Below are 27,806 nucleotides of genomic sequence, written 5' to 3' on the forward strand. Positions count from 1 at the left end.
AAATTTGAATTTGGTTTCAAGTGCTGCTGATACTGCTAGTCAGGGACCATACTGAGAACCAACTAGAAATACAACTGCTGGGTCATAGGTAATATACATTAAATGTATTAAATTTTACCAAATTATGTTTTATATAATTGTGCCAATTTACATTGATATTAATAGCATATGTGAGTATTCATCTCCCCACTTTTTATTGTGGGACTCATTTTGCCAATCTGATGGGCATAAAATATTACCTTATTGTTATATCAATTTATAAGGGTGAAAGTATCCTTCCATGTTCATTAGCCAATTAGGTTGGTTGTAAGAGCAAAGTATTTTTTAGGGAGTCAGCATTATCTCTAAGCATATTTAGATTGCTCTGAGATGTTATTACTGTAGAAATTATCACTCGATTTCTTCTGTGAGCTTCCCTCTACACACACACACACTTTACTCCCCTCTCCACCGATAAGGGGGTTTGTCCTGGTAGTGACAACTGGGAAGGGACTGTTTTTACAGGTTTGCCTCCCTTTACTTTATATAAATTAATGTCAAGGAGAAGGCATCTGAACGTCAATGAAAATGTCTTTAGCGGAGAAAATAAAATTCTTACTGAGAAAATTTGACCATTTTGACAGCTTCAAATTCAGGTCCTCTGTCAATAATGTCTTTTTAAAAAATCTAAACGATCTCTGGCATTTTTAGGAGTAATTAAATTAAAACCACATTAAGGTTTTGAAGACAATTTCAGATATTTAACAAAACATTAATAGTTATGCAATTTGAATTTTTAAACTCTATTTAGGTTATTAAAATGTAAAATATCTTTACATTTGATATAATATCATAAATGTGAATATACAGACAGTCCCCAACATATGGTGGTTTGACTTAGGATTTTTTGACTTTACAGTGTAAAGTGTAAAGGTGATACACACTCAGTAGAAACTATACTTCAAATTTTTAATTTTCATCTTTTCCTGGGCTACGTATGTGGTACGATACTCTCTCATGATGCTGGGCAGCAGCGGGAGCCACAGCCCCCAGTCAGCCACATGACCACGGGGACGACAAACAATAAATTTACAACCATTCTTCCCATTCAAGCATTGTTTTTTGCTTTCAGTATAGTATTCAATAAATCACATGAGATACTTAACACTTTATTATAAAATAGGCTCTGTGTTAGATGATTTTGCCCAACTATAGGCTAATGCAAGTGTTCTGAGCATGTTACTAGGTTAAGCTACGATGTTCAGTAGGTTAAGTGTATTAACTTCATTTTCAACTTAAGATATTTCACTTTACAATAGGTTTATTGTAATGTAACTTCATCCTAAGATCGGAATTTATTAGAAATAAAAAGAGAACATTTTTCCAAAGGCTTCCTACTGTATACAGAATAAAATCTCAACTTCTTACAAAGTCTGTAAGGCTCTCCAAGATCTTGTCTCTTCTTTCTTTTTCAAACTCTTTTTCTTTCACTCTCCTGCTTTCAAACTCAACTAAACACACCTTCATTCAGTTTCTCAAGCTCACCTATGTTTTCACAATTGCTCTAATTTGCATGTAGTAGGCTCCCTCTTAGTTTTTTAGATCTCAGTTCAAATGTCAATTCCTCCAAAAGACCTTTCCTGATCATCCTATAGAATGCTGGCACCACCACTACCCATCATTCTCTATCATGTTATCTGTTTTATTTTCTTTATAGGACTTATCACTACTTCTAACTACTCTACTCGTTCCCTTGTCTACTCTCTGCCTCCCTCACTAGAATATATTCCTGCTCTCAAAGAGAGCTCTCCTGCTCTCTTGCTTGCCAGTATAATCCTATACCTGGCTAGAGATTCAATAAATACCTGTTGCATAAATTAAGAAACAAAGTTTTACTTAGCAGCATTATACAAGATACCCAGTGGAATTTTCCAGTTATTTCTAATATCACTACCCAACAAATATAAATTGTCAAGAATGATTTATTATAACTCATTATATGCATTCTTTAGTTATAGTTAGAATTAATATTTTTTACCCCTTCAGCTTTACACAGTACTCTGAGAAAATTCTAGGACTTGAGATTTTTTTTTCGAGGAAATACAGCGTTGTAACTACTGAATAAGTAAGTATAAAGTACTGAAAAATTTAAGTGTTAATTTTTAGTTGTGGAATTTGGAAAATGCCAATATAAAACAAAATGCTGAAACCAAGCTTTGAAATTACAACAAAATATTACAAAGTAACTTTTTTAAAGTTCAGATTCTCAACGAAGTTATTGAAACTCCTGCCTTTCCAAAGAAAGTGAAACCATTCCTATGTTTTTATTTCCTTAACAGAATATATAACATAAATTAACTGAAAGAAAGGCAACAGTGTTTAAGAAAAAATAGATAAAAGCAGTGATAGCTGGGATGCCTGGGTGGCTCTGTCAAAGCGTCTGCCTTTGGCTCAGGTCATGATCCCAGGGTCCTGGGATGGGGTCTCGCATCGGGCTCCCTGCTCAGTAGGGAGCCTGTTTCTCCCTCTGCCTGCCACTCCCCCTGCTTGTGTTCACTCGTGCTCTCTCTCTGACAAATAAATATAAAACATATTAAAAAAAAAAAAGCAATGATAGCTGATAGGCCCAAATGAGAATTACATTATAGGGTTCAATTTTCATTCTCTTATATGTGTTATAGGTAGATGAAAACATTTTTTGTAAGCATTGTACATTTTCACTATGCTTTAGCATCTATATAAGTAAGTAAACATACCTGTTCTGATTTAAGTACACTAAGTTCCCACTGAAGTTTATCATTTCTACTTGGTTCAGTTGTCCCAAGTGATGATCCATTTGTCACTAATGGCAAATGATCCAAAAACAACTGTTCTTGCTTGCCTTCTTTTCCAACAGTCTTATTTTCAAAAGGAATTTTATCTTCCTCCATTATTTTTGATTCTTCAACAAAATCTTTATTTATTTTAGAAACTAACTCTCCAGAATCCTTGCCTGTCATAGTCACACCACCATCTTTTAAAGAGACTAACTGAGCATCACACACATTTACATTTTCTGTCCGTTTATGGTTAATGATGATTTCTAGCTCTCTACATCTCAATAAAACTTGCTCTTTCTCTTGCTTTAAAGACTTCACTTCTTCACTCAGAAAACTAATCTCACCATGTTTCTGTTTTAATTGTTCAGAAAGATCAGACAATCTCTCCGCCAGTTCTAACTTTTCTCGCTTGGTTACCTCAAGTTTTTCCATAAGTTCTGTTGTATCTTTCTCAACAACCTCACCAGTTTCCAATGGTTCTCCTATGAAAGTTTTGTCATCATCAAAGACTGAACTTTTCATTTTTACCATAGTTGGATTTATTCTTTGCAGATGATGAAGCTCTTCACTAAGTGTTTTAAGCTTACTTTTATACTCTACTTCTTGTTTGTTTTTGCTGTCTTCTAAGTCAGTTTTTACCTTGAGAAGGCAAGCATAGTCCTCCTGTAACTCCTGATAGTTAACTTCAAAATTTTTTTCAGCAAATGAAAAAGTGTTCCTTTGCCTTTCAATCTCTTCAGTTAGCTGAATACATTGTTTTTTGAGGTCCTTGTTTTCCTCTGTAAGTATTTCTATTTCTTTTTGCCAGTTACAGTCTTGGGATTTGGACTTAATGGAGTCTATGAAAATTAATCTTTCTTCTTGGTTAACAGGAGTATACATTTTCAACATGTCTTCAAGGGCTTTCTTTTCATCTTTAAGAGTGCTATTCTCTGCTTCAAGTTGTGTAAATTTTTCTTGAAGGTTATCCTCTTTTTCCTTCATTTGTTTCTCCAATAATTCAGTTTTAAGTTGTAATTCTTGAACTTCTTGTTCAAGTGTACCCTTTTCCTTTTCTTCTTGCCTGAGTATTTCAATTTCTTTTTGAAGTTCATTGATTTGAAGAGTCATTTCTTCTGATTTTGAATTCACAAGGGACTGCTGTAAATCTTTTAGCTTTGAAATTTCCAAAATTAATTGATTCTGCTTAGTTATCAAACTGTCTTTTTCAAACTGCATGGTTTCTATCTTTTGACTCATTTCATTCTGTAAGCCATCTATCTGCTGTTTATAGTGAATGCCTAAATTATCTTTTAGTTTCTCAATATTTATTCGATGTTCGATTTCTAAATCTTCTTTCAGTTTGGAAAGTTCTTCTTCATGACTAAACAGAAGCTGTGTCCTCAACCTCTCTAATTCAGCTTCTTGCGATTCAGCCATTCTGTCTAATACAGCATTCTTTTCCCTTTCTAACATTTCAAGTTTTATCTTGTAATTTGTAACTTCTGCTTCATGTTTTAATTCTAGTTCTTTTCTGGATTCAGATGCAGAAACAATCTCAGCTTTCAAATCTTCCACTGTACTAAGGGATTTGTGTGCTTCACTGAGTTTACTTTCTTGTTCAGCTATTGTCTGTCTAGCTCTCTGAATTTGTTCCCTTGAAAAGCTCAATTCTTCAAAAAGGTCTTCAAGCTGTCTCTGTAGAGCAGACTTTTCTCCTGAAATTATTCCTAGTTCTTCCTTGAGTTTTTCTTTTTGAGAGTTAGTATCTTGCAATTTTACATTCAGTTCATTTATTGCCATATTCATTAACGTTATTTGATCTTCGTTAACTGTAATACTTGGATATGATCTTAAAGCATTCTCCATTTCTCCCTTATGTCGTATTTTAAGTTCATCTACCTGTGACATGTGCTGTTTCATTAACTCCTGTTTCATCTGAACTATCTGCTGCCCATACATCTCATCCAGCTCTGCCCGGAGCTGTTCTAACTTTCTTTGTGTTTCTTGTTCCATTCTCTGGAGAATATCAGTTTCAAATTGGCTATCTTTATGATTTTTCTTCTGAAGTTCCTCAACTGTCCCCATTAATTGTTTTATTTCTTCAGAACACTGTCTTTCTTTTTGCTTGGAATTAGTCAGCTCTAATTTCATATTTTTAATTTCTTGGTTCTTTTGTACAACCTGTTCTTGTAATTCTTCTAGTAATTTATCAGCAGCTGTGACTTTATCCATTAGCTCTAGAGTTTTTCTTTCATCTTCTATTATTTTTGTATTTAATTCTTCAATGATTGTATCCTTTTCCCGTATTTCTTTATTTGAGCTTTCTACTTTTTTGTCTTGTTCCTTTAGAAAGAAAAAATGAAAATACATAAAAATGGCATTTTTAGTTCCTGGCAACTTAGACTGCTTAAACGCAATACCAAAAGACTGAGAGAAGTCTGGTTTTGTTTTGTTCATAATTCTACAAAAAGTAACTGCAAGGCTTGCCCCTTAATTTTTCCCAAGTCAATGAGACAAGACTTGTGTACCCAACACTATTTGTGAGCAAACACTACAGCAGTGTTGGTCTTCTTGGAAGAAAGAAATTCTAACACGGCTATGGTTAAAAATATTAATTTCAAAATTAGTAGGATTAAAATGTCTAGACCATTACATTTTCATCTTTCTTAATAACTGGTGAACATTCTAAGAACTTAATATTTTCTGCAGCTATAGTACTGTGTACTCTTTATAATTCCAGAAGAAAGTCTTAAATACATCTCAAGATTCTTTCCATGTATTCTAGTGACTTGAAGGTGTTAGATGGGCAAGTGCTATGAAAAGACTAAAACAACAAAACAGGTTCCTATGGGTCTGCCTTAACTTCATTCCTGTGGCTAAGTAAATCAGAAATTTGGGGATATCCAACGCGTAAGTGGCTAAACCTCAAACAACATGCAAGACAACTATACCATTTAAGGCACATCAACTTGATCCTAGACTTTGGGCTTGAACAGAAATTTGAAAGTGGGACAGATATTTTCTTCCAGTTCTGACTTGGGCCTCTATTTTGGAACTGTATGTAAGCCTAAATCGAGGACATAGGCCAAGGCACATCTGTAACAACAATCATTCTTAAGAGTGTTATAGCATAGCAGAGTCAAGCAGAAGCCCTAGAAACCAAGTTTTGACTCTGTTATTTAGTTGCCTAAATAGTTCAGGGCTGAGGTCCCAAGTACAAAGAAAGTACAATCCACTGAGTGGAACAGAATATAAGTAGGTAAGTAAAATCACCTTACTGAGACAGGAGTTCCAGGTTAAGAGGACTTAAAGGCACCTTGGATGAATGTATTCACATATCTAAAGAAAAAATGTCAAAGCCTAGAGAAAGGAAAGCCTCAGAGGGTTGGCAGTACTCATTTCAGCAGTGTCCGGGGAAGAGAACCAAGGTACCTTAAGACTGAAAATTCTGATCCTCTGGGAAAACCATATCTAATGTACAAAGCAATGTAAGGCGTTGTAGCAAACAGAATTTAAGAATTTTAATCCACAAGCATGACTTTCCTACTGTGAGATGATACATCAAGTTATCATAGCCTAATGCTACAGAACATTTGACTCCAATATCCTCTGATCTCACGCTCACTAATAAACAACTTCCTATTATTATTATCTAGCTTTTCAAATTCATTTGCCCATGGAAAGAAAGTAAAATCCAATGAACTTGAAGTATACAGGTCCCTGTGGTAATTATTTCTCACTATAAATTAATAATCTTATATTCAAGGTTTAAACATTAGACTCTTCAACTTGAAAAATCTGAGCTTATCTCTGAGATAGCTCAAGTCTCAGTTGATAGAAGATAAAAACCAGACTTCTCAGCCTACAAGTCAAAGGCCAGATTCTGCACTATATAAATTAACTAAGGTAATGAATGTCATTCTGTGAAGCCTCTTGAGCAAAATCCTATCAGCATTTTTCTTGGTATCACATATTCCATCCAATGTCACCATAAGTTATTACCAAGTGCTGAGCCTTCTGACTTTAATTTCTGTACTACGATATGACGTTTAAATCAGTTTAATCTCTTAAATCTCAGTGTTTTCATCTGTAAAATAAATGTAGTATTTCTTCTCTCTGTCACGGAATATGTTTGAAGCTAAAAGAAAATAAATATATTAATGTGTTTTATGCTCACTGTGCTATGTACAAATGTAATACATTTAAATACTAGAAAGTATCTATAAGGAATTTGGAACCTATAAAAAAGTAAAATTAGTTCAGGAGGTCAACTTCAGTTGAATTATTAAGTAAGTAATTAGTCTTGAAATGTTAACACTGTTATAAAATCTGTAATACCTCTATTTCCTGATTTTCAATTGCAGGGAGGAACCCTCATAAAACACTTAATTCAAAACTGTCCAACATGTGATATAACTGCAAACAACAATTCTTCATTCAACTATTAAATAATACAATTTCATGGCTCAGTTTTCTTAGTACTGTTTATTTCAAAATATACGGTTTTAAACCATTTATTTTGTGTTGCAAAAGACAGCTCTGCGATCGAAGATAAAATCCCTCTATTTTTGGAAACAGACCTGAGGGAGTGGGGAGTAACAGACTTCCTGCCTGTGACCACTCTACCATGGGAAGTTCTGAGGATTAGGGGCAACGAGAATGAGGCTGGAATCAAGTGTAGGTGTCTAGGGAACCACGACAGTTTCAACTATGACCCTAATGCTCTAGTCCCTCAGCTGTGCTATGGAACTACTACTCAGGGGGATTCATGCAAAGTAAAAAAAAAAGGAGAAGTTTATATATATATATATAACAAAGAAGAGACTGATGATAACAAGTATTCTGCTAACATTCAAATAAACAAAGGTAATTCCCCCTATGAAAATGAATTATTTAAATTTTAAATACTTTCAAATAATACTGCCTACTGAATATAATAAATACAACAAAATCCAACTTAAAGGCTCTTCTAACTAAGGCCTAGACTATTTACACTTCCTCCTGTAAAGACTCACTTTCAAAAACTATTTCTAGGTTAAACTATTTTTTGCTACCTAGACATTTTTTAACATGTTTCAGCCTGAATCTTTATATATACTACAACCTCTATCTAAAATGTCCTTTCCTAAGTCAAGCAGAGAAAGTCAATTATCATACGGTTTCACTTATTTGTGGAACATAAGGAATAGCATGGAGGACATTAGGAGAAGGAAGGGAAAAATGAAGGGGGGAAATCGGAGGGGGATACAAACCATGAGAGACTATGGACTCCGAGAAACAAACTGAGGGTGTTAGAGGGGAGGGGTGGGGGATGGGTTAGCCCGGTGATGGGTATTAAGGAGGGTACCTACTGCATGGAGCACTGGGTGTTATACGAAAACAATGTATCATGGATCACTACCTCAAAAACTAATGATGTACTGTATGGTGACAAACAAAACAAAACAAACAAAACAAAACAAAACAAGAAAAGAAAATATCCTTTCCTATCTAACAGCTCAGATTCATAATATATTTGCTTATTTACCAAATGAATATTGATTAGCTGCTAATGTGCCACACATAAGCCTACTGCTGAGAAAACAAAACATAATTATAGAGAAATTATTCCAACCTACAGACTGGCCTCAAATATCATCTCCCCCTAAAGCCTACTCTGAGTGACTTCCCTTATGAAGCCAGACCTACTCAAAACACTTTTTACCTACGCTTACCCTTGTTTTGTGCTATCTTGTGTACATGCCCTATTAAACCATGAGGTTCAGCGAAGAAAGGGCACATTTTAGGCATCATTATCTTTTGCAAGGGCCTGGTACAAAATAGGTGTTCTGTAAACATCTATCTAATGATTTTTAAATTATCTTGGTTGTAAAGCATACCGTTTCATAATTTCAGTAGCTTAAATTTGTATGTTTCCTATTTTCGTAAGAGTATGGTCTCTGGAATCAGACTACCTAGGTTTGAAACCTGGTTCTGCCGACTATTACCTGTGTGATTAGGCAATTTACCTCACCTTGCTTTGGCTTGATCTCTTCATCTGTAAAATGGGGGTGATGGCAGAAATCTCTGTCTCATAAGGTTATTACAATGATTCAATGAGTTAATATGTGTAAGATGCTTTGAATATTGCCTAGCACCAGGTAAACAAAAATAAATGCTAGCTAATAATTTTATTATTATCCAAACAATATTCTTGTCTTGGTTATTTTTCAACTTCTTGCAGAAGAACTTACTAAGTTGTAAAAAGTACCATATTATATGTACAGTCTGTCCTTATTATTCACAGATTCCCTTCTTGCAAATCCATCTTCTTGCTAAAATTTATTTGTAACCCCCAAATCAATACTCATAGTCATTTGCAGAAATGCACAGAGCAGCAAAAAAATTGAGTTGCTGGATATGCATGCTTCCAAAGCTGACATCAAACAAGGCAACTACACTTGACTTTATGTTTTCGCTCATTAGGAGAGCATGGATGGAGAAGAAGAGGATGGAGACAATAGGGGGCAGTGCAGTATAGCACAAGAAATATGGTTCTGGGCCAGCTATATGGGTTTGAATCACAACTGACAAGTGTCAGTAGGGCAGGCTCAGGCAAGTCACTTAACACTTGTAAACCTCATTTTCTCTTTTGAAAAATAAACAAAATATAATCTACCAGGATGAGCTGTTTTTAGGATTTAAGATTATAATCTATGAGATATGTTATGTGTGTATGTATGTATATATGTAAATATAGTCCCTAGGATATATGTGTGCATGTATATAAACACATACATGCATATATATGTATGTACATATAAACAAATATAAACATATGAAATATATACATTTCCCTTTTTTTCCCCTATGAGCATATATTGTTAAGTAAGTGTTCCAAGCAACTTTATAAAACATAACTACTATAAATAGAGACTCTACTGTAGTTTTTTCTAATTAAAATCCATAAAATTTCATTTTGTCATGAAAATATTTTCAGAATTTCATAACCACTGCTAAAATGAGTAGAAATACCTTTAGGTGAAAAAAAAAAAAAAGAATGGAAATTCTGTTTACAAATTTAGATTCTCCTGAGAACTCACTTTAACATGGCTGATCACTTCCAAAGGAACTCAGTAATGAATTTTTATTCATTTAAACTATTATTGTGAGACTCCCAATTGCTTTTGAAAGAAGTTGTTTTGCATACTTAAAGAGCTTTTCTCAAACGAAATTCTGTAATTCATATACATAACAAAAAGGATAAACAGTTGTATAAAACACTTCAATTATAAAGCTGTTATACACTGGCTGACTTCCTTAAAATAAACATACCATTTCATATGCTCTAATTTTCTCTTGCAAGAAACTAATTTGCATTTTGAAGTCTTCTTTCTTTTTTTGATAATCTTCTAATAAATGGTCTTGTTCTTCCAGCTGTTGCTGATGAGTGAGGATCTGTTGTTTTGCTTGTAATAAATCTGCAGCTGTGCTACTGTGAGTGCTGTTTCTTAGAGTTTCACTAGCCTGTAACTTGAAAACAGAAAGAAACCTCCAAGTTAAATTCTGTGAACAGATTGCACTAAGGAAGAGATACTTTTGGGGTATTACTCGGCCCACAATTGCTCTCTGGGAAATCTGCTAGATTCATAGGCTTGAAACTCCAGTAAACATGCTGCCATGGCTTATCAGATGATCGTGGGCACATTATCCAAGCTGAACCAATAAGATTATCTTTCCCATCATAAAGCAGAGAAAGTCTAGTGACATAGCTAAGACTAAGGCAGACATACAGAAAGAGACGGGGCCTAAAAGACAGTACTTCCTGGATTCCAAATGACTTTCCAGTTTGTGATTCTAATCCCTTTCAGAAGTCTGGTTGTATTTTCACTTGAATTCTGTAAGATAAGCCTGTATTCTTATATTAAATTCCTCCCTTTTAAATTATTTTCTGTACTTGCCATCAGAAACTTTAATACCATTAGATTCTTACGGCTCTGATTAAAGATAAATGGAACACATTCTGTCTAGCTACTATTTTAGAAACTAAAATAAAATCATAGCAGAGTTGGCAAAAGGTAGGATGTGACTACATGTTAATTTCTGCAAAAATCCACCCAATCAGACTTAAAAGATTTTGCAGGCTTTCAATATATAGACAAGGAAGAAGTACAGAGAAAATACATCAAGGAACCACACAAGAACTAAGAGTTAAACTCTTGGTTATCATAACAACAGGCATTCACATATTTCCAACATGATACATAATAAGCAAATGCATTTTAAACAAACTTAAATTTGTTCTGAAAATTAGAGCACTTTAAAAAAATTCATTACTAAAAATCTAATAAATTTTGCTCTATTAGTAATACTTACATGTTGGAACTGAATCTGTAATTTTTGACTTTGTTCTGTCAACTCTAAGAATTCTCTCATTGTCTCATCCTTTTCTCTCCTTGCTTGTTGTAAATTAGCAGTGAGCTGGGTTATGATGCCATCTCTTTGCTTAATGGCAGCTTCAAATTCTTGTAACTAAAAGACATCAGTGAAAATAAAAAGTGCCAGACTTATTTTTTAAACAAAACTGATTATTACTATAGGTAACTATTCTTCAAAAATATAATATTCAAAATGCACTGACAGAATTATGATAATTTGTAAGTAACCTTAACCATTTTTGTCTGTAACTGAAAGATTAGCTTGCAGAAATTGGCTTTACTTCCAAATCAACTTAAAAAAAATTACTAGGTTTAACTTCTCCATTTATCTGCTTCCAGAAGGACAAGTGCCTTTATATTTAGGGATGCCCCAATCTGTTCGTAGGCAACATCATCATAGACATATTCAATTCTCACTTGTTTCTGGAGAGGCCAAAACTAAAATGTATTCTGTCCTCCTCATCAATGGCCTTTTTCACCTTGTTTTCATAACTGACTTCCACAAACAACAGATGTCATTCTAACCACAAGCGCTTACTTCTATAAGGACTCGCTGACATTTTTAATGAGTTTAGGTCCTCATATTGTGATGTGGTTTGCACCATAATTTTCTCTCAGTCTGATTACAAAAACACCAGAAGTGATTTCTGCCTAGCTATCTCATAAAAGATTAAGCAAAGTTGTTTGCGATATGTGTAAGGACAAATATGATGAGATGACTTAAGTTACTATTTAAAAACCTCATCTTTAAAGACCGTACATACACTATCATTCAAATTTCCTATTTTTGTCTCAGTAACAAAACAAAAGCCACATAACATACCTGCTGCAGTCCATCAGTCCCGTAGGTGGCTCTCATTTCTTCTAGTTCTCTGTTCAGCTCTTCAATTTCATGCTGTTTACCAGCCAATTCATTTTCCATCATCTCTAGGTGGGTCTGATTGTACTGTGCTCCATGTTCAGAATAAGAATCATCAGCACCAAATTCTTCCTCCTAAATCAATCCAAGATTTTTAATAATTCATACTAACAACATTCCTCAGGAAGAGGGATTTAAACACTGAATTCCATAGCAAAATCCACTTTAAAATATCACTTATCACCTGAGAGTTTACTGGAATGACAACCTACTTTGTTATTATTGTGATATACACCTTAAAAGCAAAAACAAGATACCGCAAAATCTGTCACAATTGAACTTTTATAACAAAATGTGGCTAATTTTGGTTTGTTAAACATTAAAAGCATTTAGAAATCACACACAGAAAGAAGTACATGCAGGAAAAAGCTCTGTTAGTAAGCCAGATGGTTTTAAATAGTATAAAACATTAGTATCGTGAGTAGTTTTAAATACTGTACCCTTAATAAATTTGTAGGCTTTTCTGTTCTCACCACAAAACTGCAACCATTTACCTGTACAAAAACAATTTCCTGATATATTATGATTTTAGACAGAATTTTATTTAAAGCTAACAATTATATTTCTGCTAACTATATTCATGCATCTCTTATGCATAGGGAAAATGCCTCATTGGCAAAAATAGACAAAATGATTAAATTTAAATCTATAAAAGACATTATGATCATTTCAAATACCAAAGATTCCCAAAACATTTGAGTGCTAACAATGCAGAAGACATGGTACTATACATTTTTGTTTAAGTGAATTGAAGTTCTAAGTGCAGTTTCTATTTTGACTTCAGAGGGGTAATTATAAACCTCAAGTTACTAAATCCTCTTCTACAAAATCCTGCCTTATAATCATTTAAATAACTGTTTTTTGATTAAGCTTTTTTCATTTTAAAGTAAAATTGTTTACTGGTGCAAATTCACTAAAGGTTGGTAATCAGGTCAAGAAGTATGAGATGACTAGGTGAGGAACAGTCCCCCACCTTTCCCTGGGGGAAATGACAGCCATGCCAACCCTGACTGATGTAGAGATTTTCCATAACATATGTTTGCCTCTCTCTATCACAAACACTTGACGATGGGAGGAAGAAGGATGACAGTATATGTCTCCTGGGTTGACCTGGTGGGAGATTAATTTCAGACCAATTAATCTATTTAACAAACCCTTCCTTCCCCCAACAGTGCACAAAAAAAACTTCACTTCTGCTTACATCTTAATTATTCATAATTCTACGTTAACAGAATCCAAGATAATAAAGTTTGTACTGTTGGAATACATAGACTAGAATATCCCAGAGTTAGGATATGGACTACATCTTTTTATTTTTTCTTTATTTTATTTTTTCTGATTAATTGAATGTTTATTTTTTATTGTTATGTTAATCACCATACATTACACCATTAGTTTTAGATGTATGGACTACATCTTTTTAAAAGTGAAGATACTGGGGCGCCTGGCTTGCTCAGTCAGTAGAGCATGCGACTTGATCTCGGGGTCATGAGTTCAAGCCCACCCCACTTTGGGTGTGGAGCCTACTTAAAATTAAAAAAAAAAAAAAAAGAGTTTTGTAACAGAGTTTGATTCCTTTGTTTTTTTTCCTAAGGATAATTTCTGAAAAATAAAGTTAAAAAAAAAAATTAATCTTTATGGCAACACAATATTACAATTTGTGAAAACTATCAGAAGACAGGAGTACTAACTCTATTAAGATTATTATTATCAAGTCACTTGAAATAACTTTCCAATTAAATCCTCCTAAATTTCAATTAGCTTTTCTTGATTCTGAAATGAAGCAGTTTGATAAGCATCTACTAAAATTTTTACAGTTATAGTATAATGAAATGGATTTTATGAATATTTTCAAATATATTAAGCAAGGATACACCTTTAAGTGGAGATGATACAAGTCATCAGTTTATAATGACTGTATCTAACACATTATATAGCCAAAGTGCAGCTTAATTTTTCTCTAACTTAATCAAAATTACACTCTTATGTATTGGCTTCTTAAAATACATGACCATTTTCAAGACTTAATTACATGTTATTATAACAAACATAAAAATCATTATTAAAAATTTTTTAAATACTATGTAAATAGGTAATAAAAAATTATTCACCAGGACTAAACTAATATAAACTATATTCTGAAGTTAGAAGAGAAATACTCAGCAGAATACTAGGATCATTAATAGTTAGCATTATTCTATTTTTTTAATGAAGATAATTACTTTATTGATAGCTAAAGGGTACAGCATTCATCCCTTCTTACATTAATCTTCTAACACTATACCAGGTAAACCTTAATATGAAAGTAAATTAATAACCTGAAACAGGAAGATTAGATTGATAAACTCAGGTGAAGAAAAGCCTTTCTCTTAATGTCCTTTTTTTACTGTGGCATTTGTCAAAGTTATTTAACCATTAGGCTGTACTAATATATTCTTTCTGAATTCACAGATATATTCAATCTGTATGGAGAACATGAAGACTTGGGAAAGTATAAGTAAGGTACATTTTCAATTTTAAAATGTTCTGTAGAGGTAAGTATCATCTCATAAAGATACTGCTATTCAGAAAGAATCAGAGGAAGATAATTTTTATAACCATAAAATGGCCTTTACACCAAAACCTTTTCCTTTCAGTGGATGTTAGTTTAAAAGCATAGAAGACTAACTCACTATTAATATCTTATCCTATTATACTTAATGTGGTACTATTTACATTAAAAATATTAATAATGGATATCCCTATCAAAATACCATCAACTTTTTTCAAAGAAATAGAACAAATAATCCTAAAATTTGTATGGATATTTTAATAAAATAATCTGATGGTTCAAAACAGTTCATGAAAATTATAGTTCAATGTGCCTCAGTGACTCATGGAATTGGAGCCAAGTAACTAATGAGGTTAAGATCATCCATTTAAAGTCAAAGTTGATTATCAAATACCACACTGTACACCTTAAATATATACAATTTTTAATTGTCAATTATACCTCAACAGAGCTGAGGCAGGGAGTGAGAAAAAATGAGGTGAGGTTAAAAAAAAAATCAAAGTTAAAAGACTAAGTTTATATAACTTTATGGCTAAAGGCTATGTCTCCCACTCCAGCTAGTCATTTCATAAATATCATGAATCATACAAATAACTTGGTTAAGAAGCACTAAATAATCACATGAAATCCAAAATGAGAGTATCTGCCCTGCTGTCACTTCATCTTTCCATACTTAACAAAGCATATTTATTTACCTGTCATGTGTCTAGGTTGCCTCCAGCATTTGCAACTTTCTCCAAATAACCCTGCTCAAAGGGTATCAATAAAAATATTTCATGTACATAGAGCATTTTGGATATGAAATGTCCCTTCATGGAAGACTGAACAGATTAGGTATAATTTAATTTGTAAGAAGGGCATTTTTTACTCAGTCTGATTCCTCTGGTATACGTAACTGGGTATATTTATACAGAAGAGATCTTACTAGGGGCGCCTGGGTGGCTCAGTCGTTAAGTGGCTGCCTTCGGTTCAGGTCATGATCCCAGGGTCCTGGGATCGAGCCCCGCATCGGGCTCCCTGCTTGGCGGGAAGCCTGCTTCTCCCTCTCCCACTCCCCCTGCTTGTGTTCCCTCTCTTGCTGTGTCTCTCTCTGTCAAATAAATAAAATCTTAAAAAAAAAAAAGAAGAAGAAGAAGAGATCTTACTAGGTAACATAGGTATCACAGGATATTATCATCTAATTCTTTCTAGGCCTGAATCCATTATTCAATCCAATGAGAATACCAGCCAAAGAAGTCAAGAAAATTAAGTGCATACCATAAAATTTCCAATCTAAGTTCTAAGTAACTAATCAGGATCTGAAATCCTTTTGAGAATAATTTGTTAAAAGAATTCTCATCACACACTTCATTTACTTAGTGTGAAGATAAAGCATATTTCTACTGAAGAGCAGTAAAAAAAACCCCAAACTTTGTTGATTATCTTTTTTATACAAAACACCATACTAAATATTATCAAATATAACCCTCACAACTACACTGTGAAGATCTCACTGTTTTACAGGTGAAAAACTGTATATATCAGAGTTGAAGTGATGGGCCCAGGTTGATACACCTTGGGGGTGATGAGGCTGAAATTTGAGCACAAAGCTCCAAAGCTCCTGTTCTTTTTTATTACCTTATTTCCCTACATACCAGAAAAATGACAGCGATATTTTAAAAACATACAAGATAATTATGTGGCCTACAATTCAAAACTGTAATTCTGAAATTTTAAAAATGCTCCAATGCAAACAAGAGCAGCCAACATTATTAAACTTTGCAAATCTGGCATTTGTAATGAAGTTATAATCTATGTATCTCCTACAAAGGAATTTCCTTTGGCAGGGAGGGTGTGATACTAAGAGATAATTCCTTAAAATTTCCAATACGAAAATCATAACAGGGTGAGATTTATTCCTCAATTTACAAATTTAGCTTACTAATGATTCTTCTGCCTCCTGAAAAGGTAACTGTGGCTTAGAAGTCCCCCTTCATTCTAGCTCAGTCAAACCAGTTTTTTTTTTTTTTTTAATAACATAATGTATTATTTGTTTCAGGGGTACAGGTCTGTGATTCATCAGTCTTACACAATTCACAGTGCTCACCATAGCACATAACCTCCCCAATGTCCATCACCCAGCCACCCCATCCCTCCCCACCCCACCCCTCCAGCAACCCTCAGTTTGTTTCCTGAGATTAAGAGTCTCTTATGGTTTGTCTCCCTCTCTGGTTTCATCTTGTTTCATTTTTGCCTCCCTTCACCTATGATCCCGTCTTGTTTCTCAAATTCCATATACAAGTGAGATCATATGACAACTGTCTTTCTCTGATTGACTTATTTCACTCAGCACAATACCCTCTAGTTCCAGCCACGTCGTTGCAAATGGCAAGATTTCGGGGTTTTTTTGATGGCTGCATCGTGTGTGTGTGTGTGTGTGTGTGTGTACACACCACATCTTCTTTATCCATTCGTTGATGGACATCTTGGCTCTTTCCACAGTTTGGCTATTGTGGACATTGCTGCTATAAACATCAGGGTGCACATTCCCCTTCAGATCACTACATTTGTATCTTTGGAGTAAATACCCAGTAGTGCAATTGCTGGGTTGTAGGGTAGCTCTATTTTCAACTTTTTGAGGAACCTCCATACTGTTTTCCAGAGTGGCTGGCACCAGCCTGCGTTCCCACCACCAGTGTACGAGGATTCCCCTTTCTCCGCATCCTCGCCAACATCTGTCGTTTCCTGACTTGTTAATTTTAGCCCTTCTGACTGGTGTGAGGTGGTATCTCATTGAGGTTTTGATTTGGATTTCCCTGATGCCGAGCGATGTTGAGCACTTTTTCATGTGTCTGTTGGCCATTTGGATGTCTTCTTTGCAGAAATGTCTGTTCATGTCTTCTGCCCATTTCTCGATCAGATTATTTGTTCTTTGGGTGTTGAGTTTGATTAAGTTCTTTATAGATTCTGGATACTAGCCCTTTATCTGATACGTCATTTGCAAATATCTTCTCCCATTCTGTCGGTTGTCTTTTGATTTTGTTGACTGTTTCCTTTGCTGTGCAAAAGCTTTTTATCTTGATGAAGTCCCAACAGTTCATTTTTGCTCTTGCTTCCTTTGCCTTTGGCAAAGTCAAACCAGTTTTAACATCATTAACAGGAATAGCGAAAGTTTCAAAATTAGCCCAGAGTATCACGGATTCAACCAGCCCCCATATTAGCAATCTTAATGAGACATTTTCAAACATTTCACAATCAATTTTTCTACTGTTTTCCTACGGACAAAGAGAATATATGACTTCGTCACAGTATAATTCATCATGAATCCAGGCCCAAAATATATAATATCACAAAGGTTATGATCAAATCAGGTCTATCTGTCATTTCATAAATATCTTTTTTCAGTGTAATCTTCTAAGTAACTGTTTTTTCCAATTATAAATCAGTTAATCAATTTAGTTTTTGTGATCTCCAGTAAAAAGAAAAAGTATCAAAGGATAGGTCACATAGTAAAAAGAAGTATCTTTCCTGAAACTTTTGTTTGGGAAAAAAAATACATATGTATGTATAGATATATATTTATTCATGTACACAATCATTCATGTATATAACAATAAAACATATATGTGATTACATATGCAAATATGTAGAAATTACACACATATACATGTAGTAGAGATTTCTTGTTCAACCATGGTCAACATACTCTAACTTTTAACTGTAGGAATTATATTTAAATATTACTTGTACCTTATTTCAAAACACATCAGATTTACTAGGTATCATAGATAGTTTCAATACATTCTTCTGGACCTCATAATTCCCACCAGTTTTATAGTTTAAAAAAATCTAGGCAAAAAATAACTTATTGTAATAAGACTTTTCAATATTACTGTTTTCAAAAAGAGAACTTGAAATCACAATCTTTTGATGTCCTTACCTTTCAAATCTGTATTAAGAAAAATTAAAGTTACTCTCTTATCCCAAAGTGAGAAAATGGCTATATAATTTTAACCAAATTTCAAAGGCATATATGAGATGGTCTGATCTATAGCCACTTGGCTTGTAAAAAAATTCACCTTACTGTAAAGAAAAAAAGGCACTTTGTGCAATCCTGGGGTATCCCAAAGACATAGGGAGTTTAGGCATAAAAACACCTGAAACTTTCAATCAAGAAAGACAAACTATGGGGGCGCCTGGGTGGCTCAGTCGGTTAAGCGGCTGCCTTCGGCTCAGGTCATGATCCCAGGGTCCTGGGATCGAGCCCCACATCGGGTTCCCCGCTCGGCGGGAGGCCTGCTTCTCCCTCCCCCACTCCCCCTGCTTGTGTCCTCTCTCTGTCAAATAAATAAATAAAATATTAAAAAAAAAAAAAAAAAAAAGAAAAAAAAGAAAGACAAACTATAAGAATTATGGCGTTAGAAAGAGAGAGAGAAGACTTCCGAGTAGGAGGGTCCTGAGCTCACCTCTCCCCACGAACACACCAAGGCTGCAACTACATATACTGCAACTCACTGAGAACGACCTGAAGACTAGCAGAACAGCTCTTCCACAGCTAAAGATAGAAAGAAAAAGCCACATCGAGAAGGGTAGGAGGGGCAGAGATGCAATCAGAAACTAAACCTCCCATGCGGCAACCCACAAGCAAGAGAGATATCACAGGTGTGAAGGTCCTCCTTGAGGAGCAAGGGGCTTAAGCCCCACATTGGGCACCCCTCTTCCTGTCGATCTGCACTGGGAATATGAGCCTCCATAAGTATCTGGATTTAAATCAGCTTAACTCTGGGAGAGAGGAGGGCTATAAGAAACCAATACTCCACTCTTAAAAAGGCCAGTCAGTGTACACCAGCACCTACTCAGAGACCCAGCCCAGAGGTAGCAGTTTGAAAAGCGCCTGGACTATATTATGTGATGGAGATTTATTAATTTTAGGGCTTGTGCCACAGGGGCAAGGATCTGCAGAACTTTCTCTGGGAATGGAAGTGCTGGCAGGCACTATTTTTCTTGCCCTCCTTCAGCCCAGCTGGCTTGACACTGGTGGGCCCCCATTCGGACACTCTTCCTAGCACCACTCACCCTGCCCTGATGTTCCCCTGCAGAATCATTCTAACCAACCCGACTGCCCTGGCAAGGGCCCTTCCGAAGTGACTCCTGCTCTAGGGAGTCCCACCCACCTGCATGCCCATGACCGTGGACACCGAGCCCCCCAGCCAAGTCACACTGCATCCTAACTCCACCCACCAGCATACCTGAAGCAGCTACAGCCAGGCCTCTTAGCCAGCCATGTTGGGGCCAGCCCTACCCACCAGTGTATCCACAGCAGTTGCAGCCCAGTCACTATGTACAGATGACATGATACTATATATAAAAACTCTAAAGACTCCACTAAGAAACTTTAGAACTAATAAATGAATTTAGTAAAGTTGCAGGACACAAAATTAATATACAGAAATCTGTTGCATTTCTATACATTAATAATAAACTAGCAGAGAAATTAAGAAAATCCCATTTACAATTTTATCAAAAAGAATAAAGTATCTAGGAATAAAGTTAACCAAGGAGGTGAAAGACCTGTACTCTGAAAACTATAAGACACTGATGAAAGAAACCAAAGATGACACAAATAAAGGGAAAGATATACCATGTTCATGGGTTGAAAGAATTAATATTGTTAGAATATCCATACTACTCAAAGCAATCTACAAATTCAATGCAATCCCTATCAAAATACCAATAGCATTTTTCACAGAACTAGGACAAATAATCTTAAAATTTGTATGGAACCACAAAAGACCCCAAATACCCAAAGTAATCTTGAGAAAGAACAAAGTTGGAGGGAACACAGTCCCAGATTTCAAACCATACTACAAAGCTACTGTAATCAAAACAGTATGGTACTGGCACACAAATGGACACATAAATCAGTGGAACAGAACTGAGAGCCTAGGAAAAAACCCATGTTTATATGGTAACTAATCTATGACAAAGGAAGCAAAAATACACAATGGGGAAAAGACCGTTTCTTCAATAAATGGTGCTGAAAACACAGGACAGCTACATGCAAAAGAATGAAACCACTCTTACACCATATACAAAAATAAGCTCAAATTGGTTTAAAGACCTGAAGCTATAAAACTCCTAGAAGAAAACATGGGGAGTAAACTCTTATACCTCAGTCTTAGGAATGTATTTTTGGATCTGTCTTGTTAGGCAAGGGCAACAAAAGCAAAAATAAACAACTGAAACTACATCAAACTAAAAAACTTCTGCACAATTAAGGGAACCCATCAACAAAACTAAAAGTCAACCTAACTAAATGAGAAAAGATATTTGTAAATGACATATCCATTAAAAGGTTAATATTCGGGGCACCTGGGTGGCTCAGTGGGTTGGGCATCTGCCTTTGGCTCAGGTCACGATCTCAGGTCCTGGGATCGAGCCCCAGGTCAGGCTCCCTGCTCCTCCCCCCTGCTCATGCTCTCTCTCTCTCAAATAAATAAATAAATCTTTTAAAAAAAAAAAAAAGGTTAATACCCAAAATATATATTAAAAAAAAACCTCACAGCAGAGTGTATAATGCCAAGTGAAATAAGTCAGTTAGAGAAAAACAAATGCAATATGATTTCACTATGTGGAATTTAAGAAATAAAACAAATGACCAAGGGGAAAAAAAGAGACAGACGAAGAAACAGACTCTTAACTACAGAGAATAAACTGATGGGTACCACAGGGGAGAAGGGTGGGGGGGATGGGTGAAAGAGGGGATAGGGATTAAAGAGTACACTTATCATGATGAGCACTGAGTAATGTTTAGAATTGATGAATCACTATATTATACACCTGAAACCAAATATTAACACTGTATGTTAACTATGTTAGAGTTAAAGTAAAAAACTTAATAAAATTTTTAAAAAATAAAAAAATAAATTTAATAAAAAGAACTCATAGCACTCAACCCCAAAGAAGAAAGAAAGAAAGAAAGAAAGAAAGAAAAGCAAAAAAAGGAAACAGCCAAACAATCCAATTAAAAAATGAGCAGAGGGCCTGAATGGACATTTTTCCAGAGAAGATATAAACATGATCAACAGGCACATGAAAAGATGCTCATTATCACTCATCATTAGGGAAATGCAAATTAAAACCTCAATGATATATCACCTCACGCTTGTCAAAATGGCTATTTAAAAAAAAACATGAATAACAAGTGTTGGTGAGAATGTGGGACAAAGGGAACCCTTGTATACTATTAGTGGGAATGTAAATTGGTGCAGCCACTATGAAAAACAGTATGGCAGTCCCTCAAAAAATTAAAAATAGATCTATATGATCCATTAATTCTATTTCTGGGTATTTATCTGAAAAAAATGAAAACACCAATCTGAAAAGATATATTGCACCCCTGTGTTTATTGTAGCTTTATTTACAATATCCAAGACATGGAAGCAACCTAAGTATCAATCAATAGATGAATGGATAAAGAAGATGTGACATATATATATGTGTGTGTGTGCGCATTTGTCTATATATGTATATGTATATATGTATATATATATATATATATGATGGAAAATTATTCAACCATAAAAACAAATGAAATCTTGCCATTTGTGACAACATGGATAAGTGAAATAAATCAGAGAAAGGGGCACCTGGCTGGCTCAGTAGGTAGAGCATCTGACACTTGATCTTGGGGTCATGAATTTGAGCCCCACGCTGGCTGTGGAGATCACATAAATAAATAAATAAATAAATAAATAAATAAATAAATATTTTTTAAAAAGTCAGAGAAAGACAAATGCCATATGATTTCACTTACATGTGGAATCTAAAAAACAAAACGAATGAACAAAACAGAAACAGACTCATAAACATAGAGCACAGACTAGACTGGTAGTTGCCAGTGGAGAGGGAACGTAGGGCGATGGGTGAAATAGGTATAGGGGAGTAAGAGGTACAAACTTCCAGTTAAAAAATAAATAAGCCACAGGGATGTGGAATATCCCACAACATAGGGAATGTAGTTAATATTACAATAATTTTGCATGGTAACAGGCGGTAACTACACTTACTATGGGAGCATTTTGTAATGTATATCAATGTCAAATTACTATGTTGTACACCTGAAACTAATATAATAGTCTCTATCAACTATACTTCAATTTAAAAATAATGAATAAAAATAATTTTTTAATTATGTTCAGTTAGCCAACATACAGTACATCATTAGTTTTTGATGTAGTGTTCAACAATTCATTAGTTGTTATAACACCCAGAGCTCATCACAACACGTGCCCTCCTTAATTTTTTTAAAAAGACTATAGCCATTATAGAAAGAAAAAAAGCAGTGTTGCTTTCATAAAGAAGCCCCAAATTTAAAGTCACAAGGCCAGATTCTCTGAATTGCAAGTCGTGATTTTATATTTTTTTATTTTCATTTTTTTAAAGATTTTATTTATTTATTTGACAGAGAGAGACACAGCGAGAGAGGGAACACAAGCAGGGGGAGTGGGAGAGGGAGAAGCAGGTTCCCCGCGGAGCAGGGAGCCCGATGCGGGGCTCGATGTGGGGCTCGATCCCAGGACCCTGAGATCATGACCTGAGCTGAAGGCAGATGCTTAACGACTGAGCCACCGAGGCACCCCGGCAAGTCGTGATTTTAAATTGAGATACTTTCCCTATAGGCAACTTTATGTAATGTAAATCAGGTACCAATTTATTTATTCAACCCTTGTTAATTATCTTCTTGACCAAACTACCAATAAGTATATTCCCAGCTTTTAAGCACATTAAACTTTTGAAGTCTCAAGAGTTTTTACTCCCATTTGCAATTCAAAACAGTAGTCTGTTCACTTAGAACATGATTTTTTTTTTTTTTTTTTGGTATTAGAAACCTACAATATATCCAAACTTATGGAATACACTGAGTTGCTGAACCATTCAGAGTAAGGAATAATTTTCCATATCCTCAAATTCTGGACCAAAGAAATGATAATGATATCTAAAACAATAAGAAAAAGATAACAATATGACATATATTTATTAATAATACATAAAGAAGGTATTTCCTAATGTGGCCAATGCCTACATTAGCTTTTATCACCTAAATTAAAAATCACTATTGCAGCATTAATTTCAACAAATGAATTTATGTAATTATATAGAATTCAAGCATTTGTAAAAAGCATCACTCAGAATGTGAAATAGTCTGTATAATGAAATATTTACTGTGTTGAATATGGATACCTTATGATGATAATTAATCCTAAATCTCAATATCATTTTCCTAGAAACTTAAAGGCCTCTAATTAAGGCCCAAGCTATTCAAACAGATTTAAGACCTTAGTTAATAATCTGAAAAAAATACAGAGAGAAAAACATAACCTTCAGGTTTTCTAGGTCATTTACATTGTATTTTGTTATGCTATACTTCATTATATTTATAAAAATACATAAGCCGGTGAGTTGCAAGAAATAAAGTATTAATGTTTCAAAAATAATACATAAAAAGTTAATCTACATAATATTACTTATTCTTACCTCTGAACTATAATCATCTGCCGTAGTTGAAATCTCACTTTCTGGCTAAAACAAAAATAAAAACCAATTACATTAAAGCCTTCCCCTCCCCCGCCAAACATTGTACTTCATTAACCCATTACTATTAGTAACATATGATAGAAAATTCATATAAAAATATCACTAAAAAACTAGCAAAAATTATTCAAGCATTTAAAAAAAAAACTTTAAGTAAGTGGATTTTATTTTATTCATTTTTTTTAAAAGTAAGCTCTGTGCCCAACATGGGGCTTGAACTCACAACCCTGAGATCAAAAGTCACATGCTCTACCAACTGAGCCAGCCATACGCCCCTAAACCTATAAAATTTTCACTTTATGAATCACAATAGCTAACTAACACACCTGACATTTATCATAAAGCATTTTTCTAAATATAAACGTATCAAGAGGTACTTTCACACCGGGTCTTATATACATTACAAATCATTTGTAAGACAAGTACCAAATAAGATATCATCCCTCTAATTCTTATGTCTCTTTTAAATAAAAGAAAGTCTTAAAATGTTACTCAGAAGAGTTCAATTTCTTCAAAAAGAAAAATCATCAGTGTGCCTGGCTCAGTTGGTAGAACATGAGCTTAGAGATTACTCAAAAAAAAAAAAGGGTAAAAAAAAATCACCAAATCTTGATGCTAGAAAAGTAGTAAGAACTTGAAGAAAAATAACAATCTTCATTGTTACTAACACCTCTGCAGCTTATAAAACACTTACTAAGACATTCCTGTTTCATTCTTACATCCCTGGGATTTGGGTATGAAGTGAGTGGCTTTTCTGAGCTTCCCTTAGTTTAGAACCACTAGAAAGAGGTTCCCTCAGTTCAGAACCACTAGGAAGTTTCCTCAAGGAGGAAACTTAAATTTTCACTGCTTTCACTGTTCACCCACTCATCTAAGAATCTCAATTTACAAGTGAGAAAAGAGACCTAGATATTTCACCTTTTCATTCAACAAATATGAACCATCACTGTCTCCTTTCCCATCTATACTTAAGGAAATTTTATTCATCACTCAATACCAAGTTCTAAGTCTATCTCCTCTCTGATGTAGTAACTGATGCCAGGAACAGAAATAAGCTTACCCCTATCCTAAAATTCTGTCATAGGGGTTCCTAACTTATATGACCCTCTTTTTTTTTTTTTTTTTAAAGATTTTTTATTTATTTGACAGAGAGAGACAAAGCGAGAGAAGGAACACAAGCAGGTGGAGTGGGAGAGGGAGAACCAGGCCTCCTGCCGAGCAGGGAGCCCGATGCGGGGCTTGATCCCAAGACCCTGAGATCATGACCTGAGCCGAAGGCAGACGCTCAATGACTGAGCCACCCAGGCGCCCCTATATGACCCTCTTTTAAATCTAAAATACTTTCATGACATAAGTCCTCATGGCTGATTCACTTATGCCTTTTAAACAACTATAGATTAAATGTATATTGTGTACTAAAAACTGTGTTACTGAGGATGAAATGGTGAACAAGACACTCTTTGGACTGGAAATGCTAAAACTCTAGTGAGAAGCCCAAACATTGATTTGTTATGCAGAAAAAGATAACAAATACATCTTCAAACCACGTCAAGCACCAGAGTTGCCATTTTACATCATTTAAAAGATCCAGATTTCAACAATTACAAGATACACAAAGAAAAAGGAAAAGTATGGCCCATATAGAAGAAAAACAACAGTCAGTAGAAATGGTCCCTGAGGAAACACAAATATTGGACTTCATATACAAAGACTTTAAATGAGCTATTTTAAATAGAGTCAAATAAGTGAATAAAATTAAATCTAAAATACTGAAGAAAACTATAAGGATACTGCCTTACAAAATAAAGAGCATCACTATAAAAGAACCAAAGAGGGGCACCTGGCAGGCTCAGTTGGTGGAGCATGCAACTCTTGATCGCGAGGTTGTGAGTTCAAGCCCCATGTGGGGTGTAGAGATTACTTAAAAAAATAAAATAAAATTTTTAAAAATAATTTTTTAAAAAAGTAAAATAACTGAAATGAAAAATTCATTTCAGGGGGCTTAACAGATCTGTGAAGAATCAGCAAACTTTAATATATAGTTCAATTGAAATTATACAGTCTGAGGAAAAGATTAAAAAAGAATGAAGAGGGGTGCCTGGGTGGCTCAGTCGGTTAAGCGTCTGCCTTTGGCTCAGGTCATGATCCCAGGGTACTGGGATCGAGCCCTGCATTGGGCTCCCTGCTCAGCGGGGAGCCTGCTTCTCCTTCTCCCTCTGCCTGCCGCTCTGCCTACTTGTGCTCTCTCTCCGTCAAATAAATAAATATTTTTTTTTAATAAATAAAATCTTTAAAAAAAAAAGAATGAAGAAAAATGAACAGAGCATTAGAGATCTGTACAACAGGATCAAACATACTAACATGCATAACAGGAGACCCAGAGGAGGGGACAGAAAGGAGCAGAAAGAATATTTGACGATACAATGCCCGAAAACTTCCCAAATTGGATGAAAAACACTAATCTACATATCCAAGATGCTCAACAAATTCTAAGAAGGAAAATATCAAAAGATCCACTCTTAGCTAATCTTTAACATCCCTGACCTTTTGAATAAAGCTCAAATCCTATATATTATCTAAATCTTTCTGTTTCCATATAAATATGTCAGGGTACACTCTAAATTATAATTATTACCTGTCTCACACACCACTCTTTCTCCTAAGCATCCCAGCCTTCTCTACTCCTGGTTTTAGTTGGTAGCTCCATCCCATCCACCATCCCAATCCACTTTTAAATTCTCCCTCATCGCCTTATTCTGGAAAATCACACCATTAAAGAGAAGAAGAAAATCAGCCTTTATTTTGGGCCTTCTATGGGCCAGGTGCAATCTCCTGCCTCTCACCTTTACCATCCTCCCATCCCCAACATTCTGTGATGCTTTTAAAACTAAACTTCCTACAGTTTCCAAGTCATATCATAGCTTCATGTTCTTGTGGATGTTGTTTTTTTATCACAGAGGTTGCCTTGCTACTTCTTTGCTGATAGCTTATGCCGATTTAGCATTCCCCCAAAATCATGGTACTCTAGGGTACCATATGCATTTTTGTTACCATAACTGTAATCAGAATACACAGACTATCTTACATTTGCCTTTCCCACTTGACTTTCCTAAAGGGCAGAGAATGTCATATTTACCCTTGTATCCTTGGTGCTGAATCCTTGATGTATTATATTATAGTTGTACTATAAATGTTTACTGAATCAAGCTCACAAAAACTGCACAGGGTAATAATGAGTGTTGTCATTACAACAACTTTCCACTTAGACTTCTAATTTTCAAAAATCTAGGTGAATACTTACTTCAACAGAGAAGACCTCATCACGTTTGATTATTGTGGATTCAGGAGTCACGGCTGTTCCTACCCTCTGAGAACTATTTATGTACATTTCATCACTCTGTGAGTGCTCAATATTCAAAGCATGGTATGTTGACACATCATGTTTACTGCTTGAAGTTTTCCTCTTTTTTTTCTGCTTCTTAGAAGGATTCTGCCCATCAGATTGAGCTTTCCTTTGTCGAAACTGGGCAAGCTACAGAAAAAAAGACATTGTCCTTATCATTAGA

At 34.9% G+C, this 27,806-nt stretch overlaps 1 protein-coding gene across 8 annotated transcripts in view; it reads right to left on the bottom strand.

The window, feature by feature from the left end:
* AKAP9 (A-kinase anchoring protein 9) overlaps positions 1-27,806 on the bottom strand; it is a 196,304-nt gene that overhangs the window by 104,000 nt on the left and 64,498 nt on the right. For all 8 annotated transcript variants that reach the window (XM_032402194.1, XM_032402189.1, XM_032402190.1 and 5 more), the window contains 7 exons: positions 27,542-27,772; positions 24,184-24,228; positions 12,557-12,610; positions 12,021-12,191; positions 11,136-11,291; positions 10,095-10,292; positions 2,736-5,123 (listed from right to left, as the gene is read on the bottom strand). In XM_032402194.1, the coding sequence (XP_032258085.1) occupies positions 2,736-5,123; positions 10,095-10,292; positions 11,136-11,291; positions 12,021-12,191; positions 12,557-12,610; positions 24,184-24,228; positions 27,542-27,772 (3,243 nt within the window). The remainder of the gene's footprint in view (positions 1-2,735; positions 5,124-10,094; positions 10,293-11,135; positions 11,292-12,020; positions 12,192-12,556; positions 12,611-24,183; positions 24,229-27,541; positions 27,773-27,806) is intronic.

This window comes from Phoca vitulina, unplaced genomic scaffold (assembly GCF_004348235.1).
Source record: "Phoca vitulina isolate PV1807 unplaced genomic scaffold, GSC_HSeal_1.0 scaffold4, whole genome shotgun sequence".
Classification (NCBI taxonomy): domain Eukaryota; kingdom Metazoa; phylum Chordata; class Mammalia; order Carnivora; family Phocidae; genus Phoca; species Phoca vitulina.